Source organism: Theobroma umbraticum, unplaced genomic scaffold (assembly GCF_002168275.2).
Source record: "Theobroma umbraticum cultivar Fairchild unplaced genomic scaffold, ASM216827v3 scaffold_12.0, whole genome shotgun sequence".
In the NCBI taxonomy this organism is placed as follows: Eukaryota; Viridiplantae; Streptophyta; class Magnoliopsida; order Malvales; family Malvaceae; genus Theobroma; species Theobroma umbraticum.
The window spans coordinates 3,095,103-3,109,071 of record NW_018397272.1 but is presented as its reverse complement, the minus strand read 5'-3'; the positions used below and the strand labels follow the sequence as shown (position 1 = coordinate 3,109,071).

The 13,969-nt window shown below is 34.8% G+C and overlaps 3 protein-coding genes across 3 annotated transcripts in view; 2 read left to right on the top strand and 1 right to left on the bottom strand.

Moving 5' to 3' along the window:
* Positions 1-504: 504 nt before the first annotated feature.
* LOC110426663 (serine carboxypeptidase-like 25) lies at positions 505-5,347 on the top strand. The gene is given in 9 exon segments (XM_021441940.2): positions 505-865; positions 1,893-2,096; positions 2,680-2,855; positions 3,165-3,446; positions 3,610-3,740; positions 3,834-3,929; positions 4,043-4,148; positions 4,934-5,016; positions 5,018-5,347. Coding segments are annotated over 9 exon segments (1,398 nt in total). The 5' UTR covers positions 505-603; the 3' UTR covers positions 5,076-5,347.
* Positions 5,348-8,434: 3,087 nt separating this feature from the next.
* EXO70E1 (exocyst subunit exo70 family protein E1) lies at positions 8,435-11,332 on the top strand. The gene has a single exon (XM_021442012.2). It carries the CDS (start codon positions 9,160-9,162, stop codon positions 11,119-11,121), a length of 1,962 nt encoding a protein of 653 aa, XP_021297687.1. The 5' UTR covers positions 8,435-9,159; the 3' UTR covers positions 11,122-11,332.
* Positions 11,333-12,788: 1,456 nt separating this feature from the next.
* Positions 12,789-13,969, bottom strand: part of RIK (RS2-interacting KH protein) — a 5,515-nt gene continuing 4,334 nt past the window's right edge. Inside the window, exons 11-12 of the mRNA XM_089785365.1 lie at positions 13,540-13,810; positions 12,789-13,375 (exon numbers count right to left, since the gene is read on the bottom strand). Of these exons, the coding sequence (XP_089641491.1) occupies positions 13,254-13,375; positions 13,540-13,810 (393 nt within the window). The 3' untranslated portion in view covers positions 12,789-13,253. The remainder of the gene's footprint in view (positions 13,376-13,539; positions 13,811-13,969) is intronic.

Here is a 13,969-nt window from a genome sequence, read left to right as displayed (position 1 = left end):
TGGAGGATAGAAGGGACCGTTTCATGGATGCGTGGAAACCATGTTAATGTGATCCCATCCCATTGCCCTCCTATTAACACGGTATTAAGGCACCCCTTGAAAACAAAAAATTTGTTACTGATATGGACACCCCCTCTCCTGTTATAATAAAGTTCCAATAGTATCCTTTGATTTCTTAGAGAAGACTTTAGGCAATGATCCCATAACAAAGTTCCAATACTTTTATCTCCTATTTTGGATTTCAATTTATTATGGACAAAAAACCAGCTTTTGTTATGAGTTTTTCATTCTTCAAAGATATTTCAGTTTTTGGTGGTTGATTATACAGAACAAGCCTCAAATTCAGGTTTTCACAAGGTGAATGATGTCTTTTTATATAAGGGATCCCCACAAAGAGGGGTGCCCAAAATAGTAAAATGATATTGGTGATGACTGATGACATCCATAAATCATAATCTCACGCTCTCTCCTTCTCTCTCCTATTTAATCCAGCCCCATGTAACACAGTCCGCACTTCCCATCACACACACACAACTAGGAGCAGACACTTCTCCCTTCTCTGCTTATTTCTTCTTCTTCTTCTTCCTCTTCTTCATTGAGGCCATGAATACGACCAAAGGACAGATCCTTGTTTCCATGGTGTTAGTGTTTCTGGTAGTAAGTGTTAGTCAAAGTGAAGGGTCAGTGAGGGAAGAGGAAGAAGCCGACAGAATATCAGCACTTCCAGGGCAACCCAAAGTCTCTTTTCAACAGTTCTCTGGCTATGTTATTGTTAACAAAGCTGCTGGTCGAGCACTCTTTTACTGGCTTACTGAGGCTGCCAATGACCCTTTGTCTAAGCCTCTAGTCATCTGGCTCAATGGAGGTTAGTGACTTCATTCTTCCCTAGCTAAACACTGAACATTATTGCTACACTTTGTTGGAAGGAACCAAAGATTTTCATTCCTTTTCGTTTCGTCTTCTTTTCGCTACTGTTATATTGTTTAGTAGTGACGGTGTACTAATAATTGTTAAGTAGTATCATTTTCTTAAGAGGTACAAGAGCTCATTAATGTAAGGTTTTACCTTTGTTTCCTGCTTTCCTCAACCATGTTTTGTCCTTAAACCGACACATCCAGTGGCCTCTTTGTTGCCGACATGATCATAATTATGTACTGAAAATTGCTAGTTCTATTTTTTTTCTTCCATTTTGACTAGTTTTGAGGCTTTTCCTTGTATAGAACTGTAAATTTTACACTGTAAAATCCCTTCTTCAATCTGGTAAATTTGTATTTGTAAAGAAGTGAAAAGGAAAAGAAAAGAAAAGAAAGAGTGCAAATATGACTGGTGACTGGCTGACTGGCCTACCAATAACTAGGAATGATGATCTAACTACCAATGAAAGACTAGAACTCATGAGCCATAACACTCAACTACCAGTAGATAAGTAAAACAAGAAAAAAAAAAAAGGAAGAAGAAATCCCTAAGCACATATAAATACAAAACCACATGTACCAAATCTCCTTTTCTCCCTCCCTCTCTCCCTTTCTGTGTGCATTGATTGTAATACCAGTAGCAAGTATAAATGCCAGAAAGCAACCAGAAACAGGTTACATTTATTAGGTCCCAGCAAATATTGTGAATGGAGGAAGATATACCAGCAGCCACTATAGTTCAGCTCCTTCATCAATTACACAGCTGCATGGCTAGCTTAGGGAAGGTCGTTTTGTCTTTGTGTTCCACTGCCTAAGTAAGTCTAAATATATAGCATGCTCTTGGACAGCAAGGCAAGTTATGCACATTTTAAGTAAACTTCATTCACATGATATGTTTCCATTTTCTAGTTAAAAGTCTTCATGGGACCCATCTAAAGTTACTTTTTTATTTCCTTTTGTTTGTGTTCCTATTGTCAGGTCCTGGTTGCTCCTCCGTGGCATATGGTGCTTCTGAAGAGATTGGCCCATTCAGAATTAACAAGACTGCCTCAGGGTTATACCTCAACAAGTTCTCATGGAACAACGTGGCTAGCCTATTGTTCTTGGAAACTCCAGCTGGGGTAGGCTTCTCTTACAGCAACCACAGCTCCGATTTGTTTGATACCGGCGACCGTCGAACTGGTGGGTCTCTAAACCCCGTTTTTGCAACATTACTTTAGTTACATAATTATATGCTATGATTGTTTTTATAGAAGTTATAGCAGAAAAGTTGCCTGTGACTATGATTGGTTGGTCATAATGGAAAGACTAGCCATACTCTATTTTGATGATCATGATGATTCTATGGTCCACTCTTTGTTATAATCCATTGACCAACTTCAGCTAAGCAAGATTTTAGAATGTTTAAAGGTTAAACCTGCGTCATTGATCGACTACAGAATATAAAGCATGCATAATTGCTTGTTGATAGATTTGATGGCTCTTTGGTCCACATTTAGTACATCAAAGGCTAAATGTGATCCATGCCGTGACAATAATCACAAATAGTTTCTTCTAGAAATACTTGATTAATGAAAGACTAGTATTTCTATCTAGAGTCATCTCAGGTGATTGTCAGAGTTGGCAATTTTGGTTAAAATGTTAAGTTTGTTTCCCGACACTATCCTTTTACATCAACCAAATATGAACAGGTTTTTACTGCTAGATTGTTGATTGTAAATATGTAATTCATGGTCTGTGATCTAATATGATGATTTTGATTCAGCTATAGACTCGTTGGAATTCTTGATCAGATGGCTTGATCGATTCCCCCGATACAAGAACCGTGATATCTATATCACTGGTGAGAGCTATGCTGGCCATTATGTGCCTCAGTTGGCTAGACAAATCATGATTTACAATAAGAAGTCCAAGCACCGAATAAATCTCAAAGGAATAATGGTAATTTAATCCATTTGTAACATCATATACAATTTTTACTAAGTTTTTTGTGTTTCTTTCTTTTAGGATTGGTCAAGAGAGAAACAAAGCTAGAAAGAAGATATGTCACGGTTTTTGTTCTTAATTGCCAACATATAGCTAGTCAATTAATTAAAGTTGACCCAACAAATTCCAGTAATACTAGTCTTCATCTACAATTAAGCATTTTCCATTTAATTTCCATTCAAATTAGCTTTGAAATCAATAGGGTTTCTTTTTTTTTTTCTTTAATAATCTTCATGCTTGTAAAGTAGATAAAGTGAAATGCAGGTGGGAAACGCAGTCACAGACAACTATTATGATAACCTTGGGACAGTGACATACTGGTGGAGCCATGCCATGATCTCTGATAAAACATATCAGCAACTCATCAACACTTGTGATTTTCGAAGGCAGAAAGAATCAAACGAATGTGAATCATTGTATACCTATGCCATGGATCAAGAGTTTGGAAACATTGATCAATACAACATATATGCACCCCCTTGCAATAATTCAGATGGTAGCCCTTTCACCAGGCAGACTATGCGAATGCCTCATCGACCACATAGGGTATGAATTTCTAGTGTTTAAAGAATACAATAATCACATATTCAAACGATAATTACTTACCGTGTATTATAATTTTAAGAATGAAAATATTGGTCCTAGTTATTCTAGGCCCTAGTTGATTTTTTAATGACCATGTTCATATCCATTTTTGGCATATTACCAGATTTTCAGGGCAATATCAGGCTATGATCCGTGCACAGAAAAGTATGCGGAGATTTACTACAACAGGCCAGACGTGCAAAAAGCACTCCATGCCAACACAACCGGAATTCATTATAAATGGACTGCTTGCAGGTACTTCAATTGCATAATAAGCCCTTCCATTACATGATTAACAGCATTGGCTTAGTGTTAAATTACGTCTTTTCTTTTTCTTTGATGATGCAGTGAAGTTTTAAATCGCAATTGGAATGATACAGATGCATCTGTTCTACCAATTTATAGGGAAATGATTGCTGGCGGCCTGAGAGTTTGGGTTTTCAGGTTAGCAAGATTGTATTTACATAATTTAAAGCTTGAATTTACCCTCTATATCTTAGAGAAATTCCATTCTCAATGAACCCTTTTTTTGTGTTTGCGATGTTGGATGATAATAGTGGTGATGTAGACTCAGTGGTTCCAGTTACAGCCACAAGGTATTCCCTTGCACAACTGAAATTAACAACCAAAATTCCCTGGTACCCTTGGTATGTAAAGAAGCAGGTAAGCAACATCCTTCTTTTTGTTATTATTATTATTATTATTATTATTATTATCAAACAAACACTAACCAAGAATGAGTAAGAAAAGAAATATTATCATGATTTTGCCATTAATTATGGAGTATACAGTTAATCTGATCAACTAGCAATTACTTAATACCATAGATTTGTCTAGGTTTGGATTAGATAAGTCAAAGCAAGCCTGGCCGACCAAATTTTGTCAGTACTAGGATTTCTAGATCTTTATTTTAGGTCTATTTGGATTTTTGCTTACTTTTCAGCATCAGATTTCTATAATTGTGGTCTAGTCTTAATTGTGATTGATATAAGCAATAGTGACCTATATCTGTCCTTAAGTCTTTGAATAAGACCTAGAGTTTGAACTTTGAACACAGATCTGCTGCAGTGTAGCATTTGGTCAGCAATGCTTGTAGGAGTGCCATTATGGATCTCTTTAGCTCTAGTTTGTCCCACTAACTATTGTTTTATTATCACAATTCAAAGAACCAAATGATCCAATCAAGATGTGATATGTTGTTTTGTATGATATAAAATTCATAAATCTAGTAAGAGATGAGGAACATTATGGTGATGATCATGGCAAGAGTGCAACCATATCCACGTGACATTGACTAGACACATGCCCGTCAACAAAACCTGGGGGTCATGCATTAGCCACTCTGGAAACTTTGTTGTTACTGACCAATTTAGACATGAAAACAGCACCATATACGTTGCAGTGATACTGATGTATGCAAATGGGATGCGAATATATTTTTTTTAAAGGTGGGGGGCTGGACCGAGGTCTATCATGGGCTAACATTTGCAACAGTGAGAGGGGCAGGTCATGAAGTACCACTTTTCAAGCCGAGCAGCTCTTCAGCTATTCAAATCGTTTTTGAGAGGGGAACCCCTTCCAAAGTCTTGAAATGAGGGAATAAAAGAAACAGCAAAAGGGAAGGGAGGAAAAAGATGTCTCCCCAACTTTAAGTACCAACTTCTGTACTGTTGTTGTTGAGGACGGCAATTATGTCATTTGTAACCACTGAAAAATCAGTAGAGAGAAAGTTTGGTTGTGTAATAGAGGGGGGGAAAAGGGGGTAAATGGAATGAAAGAAGGTTTTGGTTGTAAGTATGCATTTGTCTGAATCAAAAGTTGGTTGGATAATCAAAATGGAAAAGTATAGGCTTTTAGCTTAATCTTGTTTCATAACAAAAGAAGAACCACTCTGCCTCAATCCTAATTGGATTCACCTTTCCTGCTGATATACCATTCACCTTTTCGCATTTCTGTTATGGATTCATTCATATGATATTTAGCTTTCTTCTTGTTCTTCTTGCCTAATTGTTTTAGTGGGAATAGCAAGCATTGCTGCTGGGAAAGCAAACAAGTAACCCCGGATTGAAAAGGACTGTGGAAGAGAAAGAGAGACACAAAGACTTAAAAATAAGGCAAACAATAAAGAAAGAAAACACAGAAAGAGAAAGGCACCCAATGCCACTAGCAGTGGTCCATTGAAGGTTGGGGTTATTGCTCTTTGATATCATCTTGTTTGTTGGTCATTTTGGCAAAGTACTCACTCTTCCTACCGAATGGGTATGGTCAGAAATCCAAATTGAAGACTTGAAGGAACTTGGCATCAGATCTCAAACTAAAAGTTCACTTCACTGATGTTTTAATGTTTTTGGGGTACAATCAACACTTGCTCTACACTAATACATAGAAAGCCCCCACCAACCCACTCGTTTCTAACTACTAACTATGCTCCATTCTTCCTTGCAAAAAGGTCACAGTTGGTTGTTGTCATTTTCCACCCACTATTTCTTTTGGTATTGCTAAATTTATTTCTTCGCCGCAGTTACTGGTGCATAAATTATTTTCCAAGGATATTTCCACTACTACCAATTCATTAAGTTTTTATCTAGAAATTCTCGAATTTGAATACGAAAGATGAAGGATGTGAGATTTACATAACCAAAAAAATGTTATCATTCATTATATTTTTTAAAATATTGATATAAAAAAACATTGTAGTAAATTAGATTAAAAAAATGTTTGGAAAATATTCAATTAAAGCTTATTGTCCCCCAGAGATGTTAGATAAATGCAATTCTGTTAAGGGTGGACCCTTTTTCCCTTTTCCTAATGTATATTGGAAAACAAAAATAATGATGTTTTGTGGTGAAGTTTTGACCAAACCAAGGCGTTAGCCTACTAAAAAATTTTTTATGGAAAAATGACTTTCCACATCAAAATAAGCTAGTTTGTGGCTAATTTGATATGACTTCAAACCTATTTGATTTTGATTGCTGTTTGACTAATCTAACTTGGGTCAATTTTCTTTTTCTTTTTTAAAAAAAAAAGGGCATTAAGAAGAATTTAACTTGGTATGATAGATTGGACTTTTGTAATTTTAGATATAGACATGTTTGTTTTAATCATTTATAAAATTAATGAGATTTTGAATTTAACTAATATCTCTAATTTTAGCAAAATTAGTATAATATCATCTGAATCTATATAGGCATGAGTAATATGATTCGTTGAAATTATTTTATTCCAAGAAAATAATATGTTACTATTAATTAATCTTGGTCAGCATTTGAAAATAATAAAGATCAAATATATAGTCATTTGCATGTATGTCTTATTATAGGGTACTCATTACTCTTTTATTTTATGTATATAAATACACTATATATATATATATATTAATATGATGTTTTATATGAATATTGGGTATTATACATAAACCTTCATTGATTCATACCCTATATTTTTTATTTCCTACACTAACTTTTCCTTGTTAGAACCATAATTTATAAAAACTTTTAGTGGGTGTGAGCACATTATAAAATATTTAATAAAGTTACAAATTCCATGAAAAACCTTTTTTATTTGATGCAATTCTAATCTTAGTCTTGGAATTTGTTCTTTCAAATTAATCTTTGTCATAAGGTAGAATTTAAGTTTTTATTCTTTGAAATTAAGGTGGAGATAAAGTTCGCTGATAACTTTGCCTTCCAATTTTCCAATAAAAATAATTTAAAATTTTAAAACAATTAATTTAACAAAATAAAATAAAATTTATCCGAAATCAATCCCAATTACAAAATTTTAAATAAGTATAATAACTCACGTTTGACTTGATAAAAGGTCAATCTTTTTGAATGATTAAAATTCAAGTTTCAAATCTTGTACTGTCCTCATACCTTCCGTATTTTTAAGAAAATATATAACTTTAAACATTTATTTTATTTTAATAAGAAAAAATGTTTTTAATCTTAGACATTTGTTCTTCCTATTTTAAACAGGGAGAGGATGTTACAAAATTTCATTAATTCAATAATAATTTTTTTTTGAAAGGCTTATATTTATAAATAACTTGATTTGTAATAAATTAGTATGTCTTGCAATAAAATTTTATATTTATATTTGATAGACATGTCTTTTTATTAGAATTCCTTAACTTTTCATTTGTGGGTGTCTATGGGAAATATTAAGGAAAAGATAAATTTGAATCAAAGTAGATTTTTTCTCTTCAGGAGTGAAAGAGTCCATGCAATTGCATTGTCATGAATCTTGAAAATTTCTTTCTACCTTTTGAATTGAAAGTATAAATAGGAAAATATGCATTTAGAATACAAAAAAAAACTTGCAAAGACTTTTTACTTTATTTTTTTTGGTTAAAAGGTTAGGTTAAATATGATAATTCGTATTTTTATGTCTTAAACATATCAAATATGATTAGACACGAAATACGTTAAAGTTAAATACGAACACGACATGAATAATATTCGTGTTTTAAATTTAAAACACGTATGTATATGTTTAATAATTGTATAACACAACACGACACGATTAACGGGTTTGTTAAATGTCTAAATAGACGACACAACACAATTAACACGTTTAATACGATTAAATAAAAATATTTATAATTAAATATATTTTTATTATTTAAATTTAAAATCAATAATTATAACAAAACAAAAGTTCAAAATTAAGATTTAGGCATGGCATAATTATATTATTTATATATAAAATTTTAAAAATTTATTACAATAATTATTTAAAATTATTTAAGTAAGATTAAAATAGTATTTAACTATTAATTTTTAATAATTCAATAAATAAGTCACGTATACACGTTTAAATATGATAACATAATTAAACACGTTTATATATTTAAACATGATAATATAATGTGTTGAAAATTATCAAGTTAGGTGAGGCGAAGCAACCAAAATCAGATAAAAGAATTCATTAAATCATTTAGTATCTCATTTTCTGCCGCGTAGACAAGCTTGCCAAAAAAACAAAAACAAGAACAGCTGTAACCAAAGACTTGAATAAGTTGCAAACTCCAAAGACGAAAAAAATAAAAATAAAGGGGAGATCAACCTTAGAAACTTGTAAGTAAATAAGCTGCAACTTCCTAAAAAAAATCTACCCAAAGCTCCAAATTTTAAGGTTAGTTTCATTATTTCTTTTTCTTCCTTTGTACTTTCCGTACACTCTCCATAGACTTAATCTCTTTGGACTTCTTGTGCTGCAAAACGAGCTTTCTTCCTTTTGATAGTTTTATTGTATGTCTTCAGTTTCTTCGTTTTTGAAGTTGGTTGATAGATATATGCATTTGGTCTTATGTTTTTGTTGTGATTTGGAGCATTTGCTTCCTTTGATGCCTTGTTTCAAAAGATAGAGTCTTTAGGAAAAGTGGGTTCTTTTTAGATTTTTGCTTGTTTTGGTCTTTGTTCTCAGATCAAGTTGGATCTATTTTCTTGTTCCATTGTGGTTTTTATCTCCTTTCTTTTGTTGGGTATTTCTCAACGTTTCCACTTTTATAATTTTGTTGATTCAATAGCTTGATCTAGACAAGTACTAGTGTTGGATTTTTCTTCTGATGGGTAGTGTTTAACTGGGCTTAGCAAGGCAGTTTAAGTTGTTTGGGGTTGAATTCTTTGTATTTGATAGAAAGAGTTTGAGCTGTTGTGGTTTTGCTTATAGCATGACCATGGGGGATTATGAATCTGTGGCTCCGCAATTAGAAGGAGAGGAAAATTTAATTGCTGCGGCTAAACATTTAGCGAGAGCATTAGGTTCTAATAAGAACCTCACAAAAGATGTGAAGAAAATTTTGGCAGATCTTGGTAGTCAATTATCTAGTATGGCTACAATTGATGATAACATGGTTGAGGATGGGAAAAGTGGGATTGAAGAGCAGTTAAGTGTTGTTCAGGAGAAGATTATGAGTTGGGAGGCAGATGAGTCTATGATTTGGGATTCAGGTCCGGATGAAGCTGTTGAATATCTGAATGCAGCGGATGAAGCTCGAAAGTTGACAGAGAGATTAGAGAATCAGTGTTTAAATAGTGAAGAAGAGAAAGAGCTGTTACGTAGGGCTCATGATGTTCTTCAGATGGCAATGCAAAGGCTTGAGGAAGAGTTTAAGTACATGCTTGTTCAGCATAGGCAACTATTTGAGCCTGAGCATTTGTCTTTTCGTTCGAGTGAGGATGATGCTGTTGATGAGGGCTCAATAGTTTCTTCCGGAGATGACTCTATTGAGGAGTCAACCCACCGAGATAGCGTCAGCAGAACCTCAGAGGAGTATATCATTGATTTGGTTCATCCAGATGTGATTCCTGATCTCAAATGCATCGCCAATTTGATGTTCATGTCAAATTATGATCATGAGTGTTGCCAGGCCTATGTCATTGTTCGAAAGGATGCATTGGATGAGTGCCTCTTCAATCTTGAAATAGAGAAATTGAGCATTAAAGATGTGCTCAAGATGGAGTGGGGTAGCTTGAATTCCAAAATTAAGAGATGGGTTAGAGCTATGAAGATCTTCGTGCGGCCCTATCTTGCCAGCGAGAAGTGGCTCTGTGACCAGATTTTTGCAGAGCTTGGATCTGCTAATTTGGTATGTTTTGTTGAAGCAGCAAAGGCTTCAATGCTGCAACTTCTGATCTTTGCTGAGGCCATCTCAATTAGCTCTCATCAACCAGAAAAGCTAGTTCGAATTCTAGATATGTATGAGGTGCTTGCGGATCTTCTTCCTGATATTGATGCATTGTTTTCAGATGAGGCTGGTTCTTCTGTTAGAATTGAGTATCATGAGGTTTTGGAGAGATTGGGTGATACTGTAAGAGCAACATTTGTTGAATTTGAGAAGGCCGTTGCATCAAACGCATCAACAAACCCTTTTGCAGGAGGTGGAATTCACCATCTGACCAGATATGTTATGAATTACCTTCGGCTTCTTGCAGACTATAAGGATACCCTCAACTTGCTCCTCAAGAGCCACGATGGAGCAGCTGCTTCCCTGCTCTCCCCTGACATGAGTCCAGCTACAGAGGAGGAAAGTATGAGTAAAGATTTCTCGGGCAGTTGTTCTCCAATGGCTTTCCACTTCCAATCACTCACTTCTATTCTTGAAGCCAACCTCTATGATAAATCCAAATTATACAGGGATGCGTCCTTGCAACACTTATTTTTGATGAACAACATACATTACATGGCTCAAAAGGTTAAAAATTCAGAACTCAGGCTTATTTTAGGGGATAATTGGGTTCGAAAGCACAACTGGAAATTCCAACAGCACGCAATGGACTATGAGAGAGCCACTTGGAGTTCAATTCTCTCTTTATTGAAGGATGATGGCAATTCCAGCTCCAGTTCTATGTCAAGGACCCTTCTCAAGGAAAGATTGCGTAGCTTTTATGTTGCTTTTGAAGAGGTTTATAAAACACAGACGGCATGGCTTATCCCAGATGTTCAGCTTCGAGAAGATTTAAGAATTTCAACATCCCTGAAAGTGATCCAGGCTTATCGGACATTTGTGGGAAGACAAATGTCCCACATCGGTGAGAAACACATCAAGTACAATGCTGAAGATCTGCAGGATTACTTGTTGGACCTCTTTGAGGGATCCCAAAAATCATTGCATAATCCTCATAGGAGGTGAAACCATGGTAGCAATATTAGGCACATACACGATTGTATCTTTTACAGATGAAAGGCTTCCATTGTACTTGTAGCTTTTTTACTTTGATCGATAAGCAGGTGGGTCATTGCATAATCACTGTTTGTAATCTCATTGTTGTAATATGATCGATCCAATTGGAGGCTGGAAATTACACCAATGTTATTTGTCTTGTATTTGCATTTTGCGTTAATCCTTTTGCAGAGATGCCTATTTTTATAACAAACATAATAATGGCATATTTTTTAGTTGGATTCACTGCTACAACTCCATTGCTGTAAGTAGGATGTATCCTGGTACCCAGTCCATCAGATCCCTATTGAAGCTGCTAAAGCTCATTAACAATGGGTTGTGATCAGGTCCAACTTTTCAGTTATTGCTGCAGATTCAGAAGTTGCTGGAGGACGCATGGAAAATGTCTTGGCTTTAGGGTCACAGTAAAGGCAGTTCAAGTTCAACGAACGTGAGAACCTGAATTCAACTTGGAGGGGTCCAATATCTGTCAGGATGTACATTACACAACAAACAGTTCCCATGTGGCTGATGGCGTAGAATGGCAACCAGTATTTCAAGCCAACTTGGGGATTAACAATTGAATACTATTTATTGCGATGGAGCTTCCCTGCATTTATATCATAAAGTTTCTTGTTAGCCCGTCATTTTCAGTTGAGGCAACTTTTTATTAAAAGCGTACAGCTTGCATCTGTCCACCTTAAAAGAACCTGACATCTGAGAGAGACTTGACTTTCCCAACTTGAATTTTTTGTAGGTCCTGTAAAAAAGGGTCCTCGTCACTCCTGAGAGCAAATGGCTGATTCACAGAACCTGAATTTGGACTAAACTTTTTATGGATGTTCTGTGGCTGAAAACCAAACAAGTCAACTGAGAAAATTCTTATCCATACCAACATTTGAATTCATCTTTCTTAGCAACCATTGGTTGAATTGTCAACAACTTTTGGTATTCACAACCATAGGCTTTGGAATTTGACTTTAGCTAAAGACACCATGGTGGAGCAGGAGCATTCAACAAGAAAATATACTAACATATCTCCCCCACGTCCTTTAGTCTTTAGTAAATTAAGAATGGCCATCACCTAGTTTTTATGACTTATGACATTTTCTAATGGTTACATAATGAGTCTTAGTCTTTGATTTCTTCTTTCCTTTAAACACTGAGATTTGATTTTTATGATACAATGTTTTCTCTAATGGTAAGGCAAAGTTGAGCCATTGAAATCTGTTTTTTTTTTCACATTGAAATCTGGTTGATTTAGAATTAATTGGAAAGTTCTTTTTCATTATTTTAAAAAATTAAAATAAATTTTTATTCTTTTATTGCATTCAATTATATTTTTAAATTTTTATTATAAACAAAATACATTTTTATAACTAACATTTGCATAAATAACTATTAATTTTAATTTTATTATTTTTATACCCGCGTAATATTGACATAATATTAAACGTATTTTGTCCAACTGCTGCTGCTATTTCAAAGCCTTTGGTGCTTCCATAGTTAAAACTGCCCTAAAGCTTAAAAAAAGAAAAAGTTGCAAGTTATTCGTATCATTACATCATATAAATATATCACGTTTCCATTTACTATTATAAATAGCTTATACATAAAATTAAAAAAAATAAAAAAACTGAAGCGTAAACAAGGATAAAAGTATACTTTCAGACACATGTCAAATGAATATTAGTATTCTAGTAACTGAAAATAATTTACACAGTTAAGTTCCATGTTCCCATTGACAGCTAAGAGAAGTTATCTTCTAACGCAGCAACGATTTGCTGATCCCACCAAGGCACTAAGAAAACTACTAATCTACAGCACTGGCAAGTTACAACCAATATACAACACAGTAATTTCCCTTGACTATCAGATTCGGAACTTGTAAATGTTTCTGAGCAAGCAGTGCTGGTGTGATGATTTGGAATTACTGCACCTTGTTGGTATTCAATAAGCACTTGAGAAGCCACAATCTCAAAAGAATCAATCCCAAAGAACGACTGGATGTGCACTTGACTGAATCCATTATAAAACTAAATCAACATCCGAAACAATCAACTCCTACTTCCAAAAATTTAGCAGCTTCAGCAACCTGTTAGTCACAAAGCCCAGAATGGTTTTCGAACAGCATCTGGATTGGAGTTTCTATTTAGGGATTCATCACTGCTTTCCTCAGAATCATCATCTTCATCCCCATATGCCATTAACTGGACCAAGGTATCTGAAACAACTAAACCAGTTAGTAAAGTAATATGCAGTTATACACTCCTATCGGAGGATATCATTTACTAGATTTTAGTCAATATCATAACATTATTCATAACAAGGAAGCAAATTTCGCACTGGCAAACTTTTAAAAAAGGCTGATTAGGGATCTATTCCTACCAGGGACAGTATCAAGTTTAGCTTTACTGAAAATGTTGTTCTTATCATGCGATTTCCCAGGTGGCATTGATGAAGTGAACTTTGGCGGAGGTGGTGGAGGCAGCATGGTTTCTGGAGGCGGAGGCCGGAAGGTTCTTGGAGGTGGCATTCCATTAGATGACGGATGAACCAACTTCTTTGGAGTAGGCGTAGTTGATACATTTTTCACACCTAAATCTCCCAATGGCTTGCTTGGTATTAAAGAATCGGAACCCTGAAATGAGTTAGACAGAAACAATCCACACCTATTTTCTCAATAACAATAAGATAATAGATAATAAAAAAAAAACAGCTGGAAAGAAAAACCTATAAGACTTCACAAGAAAAGCTTTACAAAGGTTGTGTGCGAAAAAGAAAAATGACATAAGCAGTTGGTGTAAGGGCATTATTT